The 18,835-nt window shown below is 38.7% G+C and overlaps 1 protein-coding gene across 1 annotated transcript in view; it reads right to left on the bottom strand.

Annotated features, from left to right (window-relative positions):
* Positions 1-10,603: 10,603 nt before the first annotated feature.
* Positions 10,604-18,835, bottom strand: part of gpc5a (glypican 5a) — a 106,558-nt gene continuing 98,326 nt past the window's right edge. The window contains exon 9 of the mRNA XM_078283474.1: positions 10,604-11,741. Within this exon, the coding sequence (XP_078139600.1) occupies positions 11,590-11,741 (152 nt within the window). The 3' untranslated portion in view covers positions 10,604-11,589. The remainder of the gene's footprint in view (positions 11,742-18,835) is intronic.

Genomic DNA, 18,835 nt, shown 5'->3' with positions numbered 1-18,835 from the left:
CAGTATGACAGGACTGCTTGGAATACACCCACTACTACACCTTATTAAGCCTGGCTTGTTTTCTGTTGGAGTAACTACGTGAAATTTTTATGTTGTTCAATTTTTCTAACAGGTCAGGAGGTCTCCGTGCTGCTTCACAAATACAGATTTTATTTGTAAACCCAGCTTTTCACTGCACAAATATAAACTGAACATGCTGTAGCACAGTATTGCGAGCAGCCTTGTAAAATCTGCAACGCACTTCTTGCATTCTCAACTTCTGTCTTCGAGTATTCAACAGAAAAGAAAAATCATTTTAGTTCAACCTTGTAAGTCATTGAGCACAGCTACTCAGAAATAATCGAGATAGATGCAGGTGATTGTATTACTTTGATTAAAAATATATGACATTTAATGACGGTCGGAGGACACTCAACAAGAATTTATCTGAACTGAAAGTAATACTGATCAAGTACTAAGCTACGTCTGGGTAGGATGCCTTTGCCTTTTGTTTTTTTACAGAAATGCATGAAATTTCATGTGCGTCAATCCACTGACCACCACAGCTGGCAGGTCAGTTGTTACATCAGCAATGCAGCATCAGTTATATAATATATAACTAATGTATCAGATGTGTGTGTACAAATGTACATATCAAACTCATTCTTTTCCTCAGTCACTGAGGTAAGAGTAGAATGTGATGGATCCAATTCCAGTCTCACTTTCACACCAAAACAGTAGATTATTGTGGAGTTCCTCTTTCAGACGCTAATGTGTAACAGGATGTGTCATGAGAGACTGAGCTGATACAGTTCCAGGCTAAATATTAGATCACTGGTTATGAAATGGATCCCTTTCTTAAAAATGATATACTACATAAAACGAACGCGCTCGGCGGAATGAAGAAGAAGCCTTTATGTTTTTCCTGTCAGCTAATTTTGCGTCATCTATAAAGTGAAGCTCCTCCACCTTTCCTCACCTATTTTGCCTTTTGTCATTTGTTCTCACCTATTCTCCACTGTGCTACATTCTTTCAGGAATTACTTTGAACTTTAGGAATGTGACAAAAAAAAAAAAAGAAAGAAAAGATAACTGGTGATATATTCAGAGGCACAGTGCAGGGCTGTATCATTTCAAAATGAAATAGTAGTAGTGTAAAAATGTAATAGTAGCTGATGACAGGAATACTCAATTCTGTCATGTAATTATATTATTTTAAGTTACTTTTAGGTTACTTTGACACCAGAATCTATAGAATATGCAATGAAACTATTTATTCAGATTCACTAATTGTAATTTTAACTGTGTTGTTGTCATCATCTTTAACCAGTATCAGCTATTATTTTAAAATGTATAAAATTTAACTTAGGCTATAGGCTCAGAGTCTATAATGCCATTTTCCTGTAAAATGTTTTTTAGTAATCTAACAAGTGATCACCAAGATGTTTTTCTGCAATCCAATTTTGAATAACTGTAACAGATTCCAGTTTAAACTACTGTATTACTGCTGCATGTAATCTATTACTCCCTAAGCTTGGCTCACTGTCACATTTTGTCAGGGGATGCAGAGTTTCTAGCAGACGCAGGAGACAGAGACAGAAAAGCCCGCTGCATCGCCACACACCATACAGTTGCACTGAAGCTGAGGCACAGAGCCTCCAGTCCCCGCTTAGTAGCTCCCCCAAACATCCATTTATTCATTTTCAGATGACAACTTCAATGGGGACAACACGAAACAGCTTCACAGCTGAACCAGAATTATTCATTATAAATCTCTCTTTCTGTCTGTACAATTATTTATGTGCTTCAATTATGGATAAAGCAATGTGAAATGTCCAAACTCCGGATGAAATACAAAAAGTTTGGGGATTTCAAAGACATAGCTGAGTTTTTCTGTGGGGTTCACTTGATAATCTTGGATTGCTCATGGCAAAGCCCCTGTGACTGTACTAAAAAGATTAATTCTGCTGTACTGTATGCAATGATGTAGGAATACAGTATGGGCGCTGTGAGAGCAGCAGCACCATCTGATCTGCAGGCCTAGTTCAAAAAAATTAATAGAAACCATTTGTTCCTGACTGGGCATTCAGAACATCTGGGTAATTTTCACACAGCCAGGCAATTTTAGAATTTTATTAATTTTGGTGATGAATATTTTCCATTGTACTTGATTGGTGTGTTGGCAAGCGTCTGCTAAGGCAGCCAGGCAGTAAATGTAAATGCAGGCAATAGCCAGCAGAGCTAAATTGGTCACTGTGAATGCCAGCAGTTAGACACTTCCAATATTGTATGGACAAGGATTCCTTATTTCAACTTCAATATTCAACTGTCCCATTGGGAGATGAATTATGCAGCAGTTCACATGCTTTGGTTGGATTTAACTAAGGTTATGAATTAGTAGTGAGCCTATGAAATATCAAGGAGGAGATACATCTAGTGAGTAATAGTCTGATTCTGTGATGCTTTGAGGATAGGAACTAAATTTATGAAGCAGTGTTATCACCTGTATGCATAAAACTGAGTCTAGTGTATTAGATTGTATTTGTATTGATTATTATTGCCTTAAAGATAACTGTGGGTTAGTGTCTATCATTTTGTTTTTCTATCAGTGATTTTGATTTATTGAAGAGGTTCGTTTCAAAATCCTCCTCCAAACATATTAGGTCTATAGTCTAAATAATCTGAGCCAAAGAATTTTGTTCCTTTCTTAGAGTGTCAGATATCAGTTTCTAAAAGAGAAATGCAATTCATTATAAAGTCATTTAAGCAGTTGAAATGGAAAGATTTAATTGATACATTTCAATCTTCCCTTAGGCTATCCCTCTTACTTCCAGGCACAATATTTACAGATTGGCCAAAATATCAGTATCATTCTCCTTTCCAATCCCCCAGCCTGCACTTGTCACAAAAATTCAACATCTATGAATTTCTTCAAGTAAGTACTATATGTTTTTAGCTTCTTCTTTCTGTCTTCAAAGTGTCTCTGATGGATTTGGTCTTAGATACAGTAGAGCAGGCTGTCTAACACGGTGGAGCTAGCAATGACACCAAGTTGATCATCTTGTTTTACCTTCTGAGTGTCCTTCACAACTCATAAAACTCAGTGTCATCCCCGAAAGTAGGCTGGTGTAAATATTAAGGTCTGAGGACATTGTTAATAGATTCTCTGATGGCACGTTTCATCCAGGCACTGATTGTAATTGCTTTATACATGACAAGTAATAGTGTGAGGGCTTTGGAGACAGTGAAAATCCCTTGAAAATAGAGACCTATGAAATTAAATCTTGGTTTTCAATTTGCGCTCCCATAAGAGTTTTCCAATTAAATGGATTTAACCCAATACTGGCTAATAAAAGACATAAATAAGTTTATAAGACAATCTCAAGTATCATATTTTCCCTGGGAGAAGATTCATTAAAAAAGTGACCTTTTTTAAACCTAGTATAATTAATGGTACAACAAACTAGGCCAGATGCTGGTGTTTGTTCGGCCCATTCTACTATGTGTTTACCCTTCACCTCAAAACCACTACTGCAGGTCCACTACACCGACTCCCTCACTGTTTTGGATAGTGGATCTGGCTCCTGTGTAATTGATATGACCCTTGTGAAAAGTGTTTATTGTCCTTGAAATACTCATGTGGACACCTGCAAGTCAAACAGAGGTTGGAAGACTAAATTGATAAAACGGTTTGTTTAAACTAATAATCTTGCATCCCATATTTATTTTCGTTTCTGTTGGTTGTGTTTAGTTTTGTAGGATTCATTGTCGTTACTGAAAGAGTCATTATGGCAATTTATCTCCATCTAACTGCATCTGAAAATTGAAAGCGTCCCAGTCTCATTGCCCTACTCCCATTACGGTCCCGTTATTTGTGCAAATAAACTTTTATTTTTGTACTTTGCGAGACTAGATTTCAGGCTTTCGAATAAATGCTCTCTCTCTCTCTCTCTCTCTCTCTCTCTCTCTCTCTCTCTCTCTCTCTCTCTCTCTCTCTCTCTCTCTCTCTGGACTAAGGATAAAGACAGAATTACACAGCAGAACTGTGTTGGATGGCAGAGACAGAGATTACCCTCCCTGATCTTTCTACAGACAAGAATAGTTCGGTGCAAAACCCTCCCTGAGGGCCTTGCCACCTCAGTACTGAGAGATTCCACATTAGCATGCCTCACAGAAGCGGAAGAAGACAGTTTTATCCTCCTTGACCCACCACTTGACTTGAAACGAGAAGGAATCTACTGAGCCCATGTACTCTAGATGTGGGCCTGTCACCACACTGATGAGTACACTGAGAAAAAAGGAACAACATTGTGCATACCGTCATGACAGAAGCATATGGCCCCAGTGACAACAGGTACAACGCTGTGCCTTTCTTCTGAGTGTAACTGTCACAAAACTGAAAACTAAAGACACTAAGCTCCCCAAGCAGCCTGGCTTTGTTGGCAGTGAGAAAAGAAAGTAGTGGAAATAGAACATTTGTAGCTGGTATCCAACCCTTTGGATTTGTTCATACAAATGGAAGAGCTCTATGGTTGTGCAAGCATATTGTGTTATTATTAAAAATATAGACCTGCAGAACTTGCACTCCAAAGTGTTGGTCCTACCTGTGTCATTCTGGGCTCAAATAAAGAAGTTGGCATGGTGTGACATATATTTTTGGCAAGTTTTTTAGGTGGCCATTGGGGCATATTCAATTAATTTTAGGCCAAAGAGAGAAGTCCATTCAATATTCATGTAAATGACCTGCTGTTCATCTGAGAAGACCGTCCACAAATATGTATTTTAAATGATTTACAGTCAGATATTGAGTTGGAATAAAATGGCTCATAATTTTCAGACCAGACACCATAAACGGCAGATACCTAATAAGTATTACCTAAAGTTTAGCATCTTTCTAGTACTTTGTGTGTTTTTAATATGCCTTCCAAGCAAACACTGTAATAACTGGCCAAATAAATGAGTAGTCCAAAAAACTGATTTATAAAAAGCAGTTAGACCTACAATTTAAATCCAGTGGGCACGAGTGTGGATTTCATACTGTGCACTGAACTGATGCTATTAGCGATAATTACTATTATAAGAAACACAGCAATTTTACGGGCACCCTTTGCTTGTAAATTTACCCCTGTGTTCTAAATCTTTGCTTGTTTCCACCTTTCTTTAAAAAGAATCAAAATAGTATTATTGTATTGCCTATGTTGCCAAAAATACCACATCCTACTTTCTCTCAAACCCCTCCTACAACGCTAGGCCCAGATCTACTGAATGTCTGACTAGTTCCATCTCCTTCATCAGCTGATTAACAAGCATGAGTAATGTGTATGGGCATGTGCCATAAATGGAACTGGCAGTATGTGCGGCCTGGATGCAGAGAGGATGTGTCAGACCTCAGTCAGGAGCTGATGTTAAGCATGACACCCACCTTGCACCGCGGAACTATGGGAACAGAATGTAGGTGGGAATTTGAACAGAGCTGAGGGAGGATATTGGGGTGGTGGGCTGCATGAGAGGAGGGAAATGAGGGAAGAGAGGTAAGCATGGCTTATGTGATTTGAAAATTGTAAATTTAGAAGGTTTAGTCAGGTTGGCTTCTCTGGCAAATGGGACAGTGGGCATGGGGATGGGCTTAGCGGTGGCAGGCATGTTTGTGTGAGCTGTGATAAGTAGGTCAGTAAATAAAATGAAACTCTCCTCCCAAAACTACATTGAAACTGTGATTGCGGTGACGCTAATGCTGTTGCGTGGATAAAAATTTGAGATTCTGATTTACAAGCCACCACACAAACATTTGTGCGTGTACAATCTGGAGGAAGCAGGGGCGCACACTTTTTAATATATTAATTAGAACATATTAACGCACTGATGTTGAGGTGTTTTAGTGGTAAGGCGTAAACACGAAAAAGAAGATTAATAAAATCCCTTCCTCCCTGCGATGTCCTAAACCAGAAAGCACTTATTGCACATTTGATTGTGCACATTTTTAAGGATTAGCGACAGCATGTCTTAATGTCTCATCATGTGCCAAATTAGCCTTCTGTTGTGTGCTGCATGCGCCGCAATATTGCATTGAGCGGCCAAATGCCTACCGGCCTTCCAAGAGCAGACATGAGGGCAAGGAGGAGGAGGATGGAGATGAAGAGGATGATGTAACCCTCTCCAGGCTGAGGATGGAAAGCACACCGGGCAAGGAAAAGATCTATTATCATTTTCTTTTTGTCATGACCTCTTTGTTACCTCAGAATAATAGCGTTTCTTTTTTTCCAAATTGCAGAAAAGGGCAAATTTCATCGAAAATGGAGCAACATATCCACAAAACTGATATGTACTCTAGTGCCATTAACTCCTATTTCTGGTAGTCCAAGTCAAGTCATCATTGACGGTTTAATATTAGATGTCAATTTTCACTTGTATTCAGCTTTTCAATTTTACCCTTTTCATGTAATCCGCTGAGTTCTCATAGCTCCACTTTAACTTTAATAGCTATTCTTTGCCAGACAGCAGCTCCACTTGACACCACAACACTGCATCAAAGAACATCTTCATAATTGTTAGCCTCCTGTATACATATTTCTAGGACAATTTTCCTGACACCTGATGACACATTTCAACTAATGGAGAACAGACTGAACTAGCAGCTCAAGCCCTACTCAAACTGGCAAAATAGATATATCCTCATTTGCATTACAGGTCTTCATAAATTGGATGTAAAATTGGGAGACACTGATATTGCGAGGCAGCTGATATACAGTATACATACAGTATATATATATCATATATTATATATAATTTTTGCAGATCTTAAGAGATCTGGGGCATAGTTGCATGTTCATAAAAACAAAAAAATCTGATGGTATCCATCAGATTGTTTTTTATTGTGAGCTAAACCTCACCTTAGGATGAGAGTAAGTAGCCAGTTAGGAGAGAAAGAGAGAGAGAGAGAGAGAGAGAGAGAGAGAGAAGAGAGAGATGAGAAAGAGAAAAAGCTGAGTGAAAAGAGAGAAAGTGAGAGAAAGAATGAAAGGATTTAATGTGAAACGGGTGCTGTAGCCTTGTCTGATAATCTGAAAGCAGTGGGTGGGCAGACAGCAGGAAAACACAATATTGATGGGACTGTTTTCCCCTTCCTCACTCTTCTGAAAAAGAAATACCTTGAACACAGAAAGCAAGAGGGTGAGAAGACATAGTGCCGTTTCTGCTGTCGTCCCCAGGAGGGGGATAGGTGGGGAGGTTTCATGTAACTACAGCAGGGACAAAAAAGTCACAGCATACAGCATGGAGACACTACAAAAGCAAATGTATCTGCAATTTAAAAATAAATCAGAATTTCTAACCTAAAAGATGTTTCAAACCAATCCGTCTGTATTCTGAACGTCACTTTCTGCCATAGTGCCGCAGCTTCAGTATTTATACCATACATGTATATCTCAAGATACACATCAAGGAGGAGTATTAGTAGTAGTACACTGTGTTAAATATCAGCAGTATGTGGCACCGTGATGGTACACACAATGCACTGAGCTCATATACTGTAGGCTTGAATACAGATTGCAATCTTTGACGCTTGCCATTCTCTTTCTTATCATAATGATCTTAATATAGTAACATCATTTTACAATTTGAAAAATGAAAAATGAAATAAATGAATAATGAATGAACGATAAGCCTCAGAACGGTCATAAATAAAATGCAGGTTCTTAACCTTGCTGTCGAATCCAAGCTTTTTCTTTTAACTAAAATATACCTGTGATAATACATACTGTCTGCATTTTTACACTCTGCAGGTCAACAGCAACACTTGACCCTCGCTCCGCTGCTGGCACTGTTCCGCTGTTCCCTATACTCCAGTTCCCAACAATAATTGTGCGCTCACACACGTGCCTGCGTGCGTTCATGCAGGTGTGCTTGTGTTAAATTTGTATAACAGGGATTTAACATGAAAGGGCTCACATTGCTACACAGACCTCAGGCTTGGTAATAAGCAATTCTTGGTCAGCCAAACACCGGGACAGATTTCCCCCCAAAAAAGAGCAATGCTTAGGATTCAAACCTGCAGCTTCAGCTCTTCTTTGGTGCACAATATCTTCCTTTGAGAAAAGGAGGAAACTTAGCAAACCAAGGGATAATTCGGTGAAAAAAATAAATAAATGAAACAAATTCGCAAGTTATTGTAAATCAAATTATTGTTAATCCCATCCAGACATTCAAAATTAAACAAGCCCAACACATCTTTTTCAGGAAATACAATGCTAGTAATAGGCCTACTTTAAGGTAAAAATGACTTACTTCAAAACAAATGATCTTCTCAACTCATTCACAGGCACTTCCCAGGTTTAGAGATAAGCATCTGAAAACACAGGCCTTACTGTGAATAACTTTTCCTTTTGTATTGCAATTCTGCATCTGCACGAATATGATTACATTTTATGAAAGCCGATGAGCTCACATTTAAGTTGAGGCTAAATGTTAGCCATTGTCAAGGTCATAGTAATAATTTGGAGTGAAACAGAAGCCTCAGTGGGAATATGAAATTCATCTCTGTGTAAGTTTAAGCAGCGCTCAGCAATATTCTCCACATGAGATCCCATGGGCCCTTCTTAAGTATGCAGAGATAAAAGACCACAAAGACAACAGTTCATACTATCCAAGGCTTTACCTCAGCTAGCATAAATGGTAAATTCAAGACACCAATATGCATTATAATTAGACTTTCAGTCCAGCATAGAGAAACTACTGCAATGAGAGCCATCTGTCTTCACCTTTTCAAAATGCAGTTCATTAGTGTTGTCATTCATTTCTTGTGCAGTGTCTGGACAGTGAACATCGTTCTATTACTGTCCACGTTTCTCAACTCCCAATTACCAATAATGAGAAATGATAACTTTTTTTAACACTCTTGAAAATTGTTTTTCAACATTTCATATGATACCATCCAATGTTCAGGTAATTCATTCTTTAAAAAGCAGGTTCATTAGAAGGCTTCAAATGGTGCACTATCACTACAAAGAGTCACTTGAACCTCTAAATGGTCCTCCTATCTGAAGAACCATTTGTGTCTCCATAAAGCTCCCATTGGTTCTGTGCAAAACTCAAATTTTCTCTCAGTAGTTCTTTGGTTCACTAGTGGTTCTGCATGAAGTAGAATGTCACATGGTTCCATATAGAGCCACAACCGGCTTTTCATAGCACTGTAATGGTAATGCATGTAAAACTACTGTTAGTTCTATGTTTGATGTGGTTCTTCAGTGGTTCTTTGGCTGTAGCAGGCTAAGTAGGACATTTTGGAGGGTGGGGGCACAAGCAAAAAAGGGCACTCCTACATGTAAAATTGTGAAGCTGTTGGAAAAGAAAAATCTCTCCACACAAATACATGATAGAGGATATTACATAATGACACCTTGTGTGTGGCAGGGAAAAGGGGACGAGGGCTCCAGACCCTTTGGGACTTTGTGTCTGTGCCTGAGGATATGTGACCAATACTGATCTTCTGATTTCCAATCATCCAGTTTGGTTAGGCCGTCTTGCATGCGCACTGAACATCAGCTATCATCAGTGTCTCATTCATGAAAATGTAATTGGATATATCTTCACCGCCATAGTAAGATGGTTGCACAGATCAAGAGCCTCATTTACAGAAGCAATCAAATTTGATCTTAGAAATGTACATGCGTATAATTGACATCAAAATTGTCATTTGTAAACCCTGAAATTGTGGTTGAAAAGTTCCCAGCCCTTTAAGTGGCTCAGATACCCTTGACTTTATATCATGATAAAAACCTAATCTATACAGTGCGGAGGAAAATGACTGACTAATGACAAGCATGCACAGTCTCAGTCTTTTTTTTTCATTGAAATAAAGAAGAAAAAAAAAAGATTTTAAGGTGAAGCTGAAGATGAAATCCAATTTGCAATGCTGTGCTCCACATGAATATGAACAGAATACTGAATGTTTATGGGTCACACATTTGTAAGAACAAATTGATTGTGGGATCTTTTCGTAAATTAGGTCCCACATGGTCCTCATAATGATGTCGACTGTGTCTCAGTTTATTACTGGTGCTACAAAAACAACTCTTACTAAGTGTTTGGAGCCAAAGTGAACAAAAATAATTAAGGATTGAGCCCCACTTGAATTCACTCTGTTGGGTTTCAACCATATTGTCTATAGGCAGTAGCAGCTGAAAATTCATTTGGTTCTGAAAAGGTGTGATGTGAGGATGAGGTTCTATTTAGCACTGCAGGTGGTTCCCCTATAGTTAAAGTATGAGCCAAAGAATCACTATTTGGTAACGTTAAGCACCTTTCCTTCTTAGACTGTGACCAGACATGCATGGCAAATGACAGGAAACAATAAATCATTTTCCTTTTCCTTGCACAGAGCCTGCCAGCAGCACACCAGCAGTGTGCAACGTGAGTCAGGTAGCAGGTAGAGGGAATTGGATTCTTCCCCACCAGAGGCTCCAGGAGCTATCGCCACCTATCCAGGCCTGTGAAGGCAGAGGAGGATTGAGTTTGAAAGACGATAATAGACTCCTGGGGAAACTAATCTATTTCTAAAGAAGAAGGGAGTACGAATTCTCTTCCTTGCCTTCTCCTCCTCCTCCTCCCTCTCCCCCCCTCTTTCACCATTTCTCTCAGCTGTAGCGCTACGGGTCAATTTCGCTATTGAAATGTACCAATTAAATGAACTCTGGACAGCATCGCAGCCATTATAGGTGCGGACTACTGTGGGTCATGGCTTGACATCTTTTTTCCTCCTATAAGCAAAAAGGCATTGGAACATACATGTCTCTTACGACAGCTTACTGTAGGTTTTTCACAATGAAGATCTGACACACTTTTATACAAAAAAAACCCTTTTCTTTGTAAAACATATTAAGGGAAGTTTTATACATACAGAAGGGAAGTAGAAAAGGAACCAGGGACTCCAGGGAAGATAAGAGGCCATTTTAACTTGGGGTTGTACAAATATTGCAACTGCAAGAGCTGTGGAGGCTTTTGTATTTTCAATTTAAATTCAAACACCAAAAATAACCTTTCAGATGCCTTGACTCGCTTCACAACCGTTGTACAACCCCATTTTAAAGAAGAGCGCAGAAATATACAACAGTTTCCCATCCTATACTGTGTACAGTACAGTACAGTGCAGTATGCTAAAGCAAATTACCACTTACATATATCTACGGATCAAATATATTACGCATTGAAATACAATTAAATTAATGTCAAACTTTTACAACATATAGTTATTTTCCATTGCCTTGTGTAACTCATGGCAGTGACATTGGCTGTTTTGAATATGTCAGTATTAGTGTTAGTGAATGCCACTGAACAGAAAACAAATACTCTTCAATTATTATACTCAAAGCCAATGCATATGCTCTCTTATAAAAGCACAGTGTATCAGTTCATTAAGGTACTTTTCCCACACAGTTATTAGTGTTCGCTTCTACCCTGTGTCCCTCACTGTGTGGAAGTGGTGCTCCAGTACATATTTGGAGCTTGTAACGTCCATCGGCCCTCTCATTTCTCGCATGAGCTTTCCTGTTGGTTTTGCCCCAGAGTTCTTCAAAACTAAAGTCCTGAAGGTCTCACGCTGCAAGATAGCTGCCATTACAAGGTCAGGAGCATCTGTAAACAAGGCAACATCAAGACCCAGATGGCTCCTGTCAGGCTCCCGTGTGAACTGGATCTGCCCTCCGTTTCAGAATCCTCTCCATATGGATGATGATGATGTCTGTGGTCGCTGGACACATCTGGACTCACTGAGGAGAGAGCAGACAACAACAGGCCAGTCAGACTGAGGCTTATTGTCAGTGCAAGTTCACAGAAGATTGGTTCACCTACAAAACTGTGGATGTTTGTCATGGTAACACATGTTCATATATACGCTCTAGTAAAATCAGCCATTCAGTATAGGTCAATATCTTTTCTTAATAACAGCGCTTGTGTTATAGTATACACTACCAGTCGCAAGTAATTTTTCTTTATTTTTACTAGTTTTCACATTTTAGAATACCGGTATTAGTAAAGACATCAAAACGATGAAATAACACAAATGGCATTATGCAGTGACCAAAAAAGAGTCTTTAAAGTAGCCACCCTTTGCCTTGATGGAAAGGCAAAGGCTTTGGAAAGAAATTCATGCACAGGCATCAACTTCACTATTTATATTTGTCTAAAAAACAAATTTCAAGCATTTAAGCATAAGCCTTTAGATCAAAATGTCTTTAAGATAATGAAAAACAGTACATTTAATAAGGTGTGTCCAAACTTTTGACTGGTAGTGTAATTATGATGCCTCTTCTGTAAACTATACCTAATTGTTCATAGAAAATGGAGTAGGCTGATCATAGACAACGTGAATATAAAAATATCTATGCAGCTTCCCTGGTAACATAATGTGCTCCTTGGAGCTCAGTAAGTGGATGTGTCATAGGGCCTTGTTTTTTGAAAAGATTTTTGAAAGACTTTATCTTCTGCTTCATTCTAAGATAATTTTTCAAACTGAATAAAGCCGTGTACACACCACGCTATAAATTACAAGAGATTTGAGCACACAAGAACAGGCACTATTCTAAAACCATTCTGAAATAATTGACATTGATCAGAACTTTGTCTATTTTTCTCATGCAGTGTGCCACAAAAATAAGGCGTTTTTTTTTTTTTATCACAACTATAGTCATATGCTTCGCACAACTTTCACAGCTGAAATACAGCTATACGAACTATCCTACATACGAACTGCCTATGCTCTGAATTAATCTGTACAGCATTGCTTGCACTGTTCATGCACATACCCAAATATATGTACACCTGTACATACTATCTACACCTGTAAGTGTTCAATTTACATAATGCTTGGCAAATTGTCACTTTTTATGTACATAGGGTTTCTCCATCTGCAAATCTGCATGTCTGTACATAGTATCTACTTCTGTAAGTGTAAGTGTAGTGAATGCATCTGGAAGGCGTATAGTTCTCTATAGTTTCCTGGACACTTCTATAAAAATGTATGGATACAGTAATGTGAGACATTAACAGCATTGTACATGCTGTGATTCTTCACATACGGTATTTCCTCATGCTCTCATGTTCCTGTCAGTTATATATTGCATACATATTATAATTTAGATATATTTCTTAAAATGATCCACATTTTCATAACACACAAATCTCACTTTACCCTTTATGTCTCAGTAAGTTCTGCTGATACTACTGCTGCTATTTTGCACAGCCTGTCAATAATGGAATCCATACTTTGTTGCACATTGCATTTCTACTTAATATGTCCAAGGGTTGGAATTCTCCTTTTTATTATGCGTAGATCCCCTTTAGCTTTATTTAATTCAGGGTTGGCATTGAGCTCAAACTTTATTAATAGCTACTTTGACATAGATTTCTAACTCACAGATTTCAACAAATTTGATTGCAAGACCTTTATATAAATGAGGCTGGCTGATTATTGACAGCTTCTCCTCCCTGTGAGGGCCCACACATGAGCTACTGTTGAAGCAGAGTGTGGCCTGAAATTAACTGTCTATTGATTCACTGCCGAGGAGTCCCCAGGACAGCCATTTGAAGGTATACAGCTCACAGATAGTCTGGCTGAGTGTCCCACCCGAGAGCACTGAACTTCAACACCTCAATCAATTCCTCTTACTAAAGTTTCAAGGATTCTAATATAGCAGCAAGCTGTAAACGAGAATGTATCTTCTTTTTTCTTTTTTTTAAAGATTATATTTTTGGTATTTTCGACAATCAAAGTGGAGAGAGACAGGAAGGATTGTGAGAGAGAGGGGGATGACATGAGACAAAGGTCCTGGGCCGGATTCAAACCCGCCTGCGTCCCGTTTACATGGAACGCACCTTCCACCACTGAGCCACCACAATGTATCTTTGTCATTAATAAATGAAACACCACTGACGTTTTGTTCCTAACTGCAGTGCAACACCAGGCAACTCATGCTGTAAAATTATTACTCTGAGATTAGAAGAACCCCTATGATATTTCAGGCTCAAATAACCGTGGCCCAGGACCAGATCAGGTTTTTGACAAAATTCTGTGACTGTGAATATTCACAAGAGCTAACGTTACAAAATCACATGCAAAAATACACAATTACAGGAGAAAAAACTGGTTCATGGGTGCAGAAATATAAAAATAATAAGAAGAAATATTCAATATACAAAGTACTTTTCTTAGGAAAAGTTTCTACATAAAAAATAGTTTCAAATTTTAAAAAGTTTCTAAAGTAGCTATAGGAAACCATAAACATGCATAAACGTATTGGATATAAACTGTATATCAGGGAGATAATTATATTGAATATACATGTTGAAATAAGGAAATAAAAGAAAGAACATAAAAATAACAAGAATAAAACAGCAAGCTAATTAATTAAAACATGAAATTCAGGCAAATCTGTAAAAATGTGTTTGGAGAAAAATAGCACTGACTTTGCTTTCAGCTCTAGTGGCCCTGACAGTAAAGCTCAGTCACATTTAGTTTTGATTCTAGACTGTGGAAAAGACCTTTGACTGTGAAATTTCATATTAAAAATTAAAGAGTCTGCAATGTAGCATGGGTCCTGACCAGGCCGTACATTAAAAACAATCTGTAAATTCTCAAAATATATTCTGAAACTAACATGTAACTAGTGCAGCTCTCTTCATTTGGCACCACTTAGACACACATACTTGATTACACACAGATAGATACAAGTTATTTAATATCACACACACACACACACACACACACACACACACACACACACGCACAGTATTGACTGAGATTGCATCCCTGCTATTAATAGCCATCATCATTGCTGAATCCTTTGGCTGTAAGTAGGTTCTTTTAATGAATGATCATCAAGTGTCAGAAGAAGATGCATATCATCCTCTTAAAAGTAGAGCTCCATCTTAAATATAACATCTCTATAGTGTTTTCTTGCACCACTGAAGAGTTTCCAGGTTGATGGTTATCTATAATGGTTAGCAGTGCTTAATTTGTGCCGGATCCTGCCGGAACAGGATCCGGCACCTCGTGGTTTTGGACTACCTGCATTCCGGTACTTATTTGCGTGGACCCGGCACCTCTGGTGGCATGAAAGTTTTGTTTTTTTGTCTGCCATGTAATAATCCCAATAGTTGAATCTTCCTTTCCCCTCCCTTCCAAAAACCTAATTGGCTCATTTCCATATGAAGACAGGTGATTACCCATTATGTAGCCTATAATCAAATATTGTTATAGGTCAGCAGTATTCGGAGCTCTAAGGTCATATAGTCGGTCATTTAGTAATGTTTAGGCTGTTAGGTCTACAGTAAGCTATATGGCTGCACTGAGCACCACCGTGCCTCCAATGCGCTTGTTGTCTTGATATGTTCCGGAACCTTTTCCCTTCAGACCGACTCGCGGGAACACCGACCCCTTGGTGTTCCGGGACCTCATCATTTACAAATTAAGCACTGATGGTTAGTCCTTTTTCGGATCCGAGCACAAACCATTTTGTAAATCGTTTGGAAAGTGCTGTACTGCCTACATGGTTTGGTAAACCCATGGCAAAATCAAGAGAGGTTAGGATGTTAGAAAAGGTGGCTGGTCTGAAGAGAGATATAGGTCAGTAAGAGAGGCTTACTACTGAAGTGAAATCAATAGAAGTTGATTCCTGAGGACTTGGAACAACAATGATCAATACCGCACTAACTGCACCAGGAAAAAACATCTAACAACTGGAGTGATGGAGGGTTCCTTCTGTGCGATTTTACGATTTTCAGCATTCAGAGCTCTCTGGCCATGTCTCCAACTAATCTGCTGTATGTCCCTTACTCTCTGGCAAAGAAAGACAAACAAATGAAGTCCCAATTGTTTATTTGAAAGCCTATGCAACTGTCAGATGAAAATCTCGTAACTCCAATTTTGATGATTTTCATGTTTTAACTTTAATTCAAGGATCACATGTTCCTCTATGGGTTGATAACATTCAACAACCCCTTAGGTTTATGAAACCATTTCAACACCAATTAGATAAACTCAAAAATGCATGGCTGCCAAGCTGAAAACAAGGCTGTTTTTCATTGTTCTTGAAAAGTTGACATTTTGGATACAAGGTTTTCACATTACAGCAGTGATATGCATAACCCAGAATTAAATTAAGGAAAAGTGTTTCAACTTCAAACAATTATAGTTTTATGATAAGCAATTGAGTAAATACTAACCCAATCTCCAGACTCAAAATCCATTTTTGAACACATTTTAACCCTAAACTTTCAAAATATATTGGAGCAATAAGAAAAATACTATGATGCATAACATAGTTTTTGTTTGAAGCAAATGTTTTTTAATATTAGCGTTAAAAAAGATGGGGGATACCGTTGAACTCCGTCATAATGTCCCACACTGAAGCACTCTGCTATATATGCTGAGCCAGCTGTAGGAAGAGTAAAACAGATGCATGCTCCCTGGTTGGTGTGGACAAAACAACACACTTGTGCTTCAAACACTCCCCTCTTTTCATCAACTGCTTTACAACACAAAACCCTAAAAGCAAGTCAGCCAAGGCTTCTGAAGATGCGTTTTAATGATCAGTATATAGGCCACTCTAAGTATGGCATATGCAGTATGACAAGTAGGACAGGTGTAAATAATAATAATAAAAAATAAAAAGACACATGCATATTTCTGAGTCAGTTGCACTTTTATTTTATTTTTTTTGCCCAGAATTGTTTTGTTTACACAAGAACAACGAGATCAAGTGAGGAGGGAAGCCAAATGAAGAGAAGCCACCTGAGACCTCTTAGAGAGAAGGCTGACTGCTCCCATTCTCAGACTGAACAATTGAATATAGCGCTGTGCTGGAGACAGCATCCCCATTCAATTAAATCCAGAGGCGCAGAGAAAACTGAATAAATTAACTCTTTATTTGCAAAAATCATATCACTTTGCATGGTTTCATTATTTTACATCGTCTACGTACAGTTACAGTCGTTAATGAATTGGCAATTTAGGGAAAGCAGCTTGATCCACCATGTATCCTACTGTCTCTTTTTGTTCTCTCTCTTTCTCCCTCTCTCTCTGTCAGTGTTAACAATATCAATGAGTGCCACGCCTGAATTTGTCAGCTATAAGCCACATCTGTTCATTGTATAGCAGTACCAGATGAGGGGGCATATCATTCGCTTGAAAAAACATGCCAAAATAATGTTACATGCCTGTATTCAATGGTTGGCTTGTGCAAGGCAATATTTCCAATGCAATTCCAATCCAATTCAATCCAATTCCAATGCAATGTTAGTGTGCAACACCTGAATCAGTACAAGTTGATTCCTGAAAGAGGGTGAAATCCGAACTGAGAGGATCACCAACATTTATTTGACCCCCAATAGCCCTTAAAACACACACACACACACACACACACACACACACACGCATACAGACATACATGTGCAGGCAATGTATGCACCCACACACACTCACACATACGTACACTTTATGTGGCTGTTTTAAATACTTTATATGAAAATAATGTGTCAAAATGTCAAATAAAAGGAATAAAGAGCCAATGCTGCAGGACAATGTTTCAAACAGTTTTACATGGATAATTGGGACCGTTGGCTTTGCAGTTAAAGACATTTTGGGCAAGATTTTTAAGTAAAAATACACCCGTCTTGTCAGCCTAAATCACAAAGTGAGGCTGCAATAAAGAAGAAAGTCCCGTCACCCCTAATTGAGACCTCACAGATTCTTCCTATTAAATTAAATTCTGGTGTGGGGTACGTACGCCTGTCCTCCCACAGGAAATGATGGGTCGAAACATAAAAGCGAAACACAAACTGTCTCCCAAACAGCAGTGAGCGAGCGCTGCGTCTAGAGAAATCTGGAACGTTAAATCTTTTGCATCTCTCCATTTGGCGTCTTTGGTATAAAGTGATCACAGACCGGCCGGGTTGGTAAACATGTTGGTGACACGTTACATGATTTCTGGGTATTGAAGTCCAAATTTTTCAAACACTTACCTCCCGCTGGCATTTTGGGGCCGTCAACGTGCAAAGTTGCCTGGTGCAGCTTTCAGGAACTGCATTGTACTAAGCAGATAAAATATTATGGTACTTAAATTAAAAATCAATCCATGGGACAAATAAGATGATGAGTTGCGTGTAAGTTCATAACCTTGCATTTTAAATAACAATTGAAACAAAGACATCAGTTTGCTACTCTCAAGATAATACATTGTCTGACAATCCCTTAATAGCCCAATCACCTTGAATCAGCTTCACCTGCCTTTTGTCTGATTTAATTTACCCTCTGTACTTACAGCTAAAGTATTTCAAATGCCTGGCTTGACCCCACATAAAGCCAGCATCCATCCTGTTTGTGCAATTATAGAGAAAACCAGGATCAATGAAATCTAATTTAAGGTAGAAGCATTATTCTAAAACACAGAGCCCTGCGCATCTCTGTGTGGAGCCAGCAGAATGATAAAGTGCCTTGCTTATATCCTGTATAGCTCTGCTGCACATGCCAGGGTGAGAGTGTTCATGTCCTGGATCCCATCACCCCGTCCTCTATTACATCCTCAGAGCAGTCAATACTGGGCTCTGACCGCCAGTCAGTCACTCTCAGGTTGCACACACAGGCAGCATACAAATCAGCAGGGAAGCTCCTATTCAAAACACTACTGGCAAACTCAAACCTCTGCATCCTCTCTGTGTCAACACCTTTGTTAGGAGGCTGCTGTTGCGAAACGCCTATTCCCATAAATGTGGTAAGCAGGAAAAATGTCACAAAGCAAAGTATACCCGTAAATAGTAAAACAAGGTACAGCATCGCTCTGAACACAAAAGCACTAATGTAATAAAT

This window comes from Centroberyx gerrardi, chromosome 1 (genome assembly GCF_048128805.1).
Source record: "Centroberyx gerrardi isolate f3 chromosome 1, fCenGer3.hap1.cur.20231027, whole genome shotgun sequence".
NCBI lineage: Eukaryota > Metazoa > Chordata > Actinopteri > Beryciformes > Berycidae > Centroberyx > Centroberyx gerrardi.
Note: the sequence above shows the minus strand (reverse complement) of the source record. Positions and strands in the feature narration are given on the sequence as shown.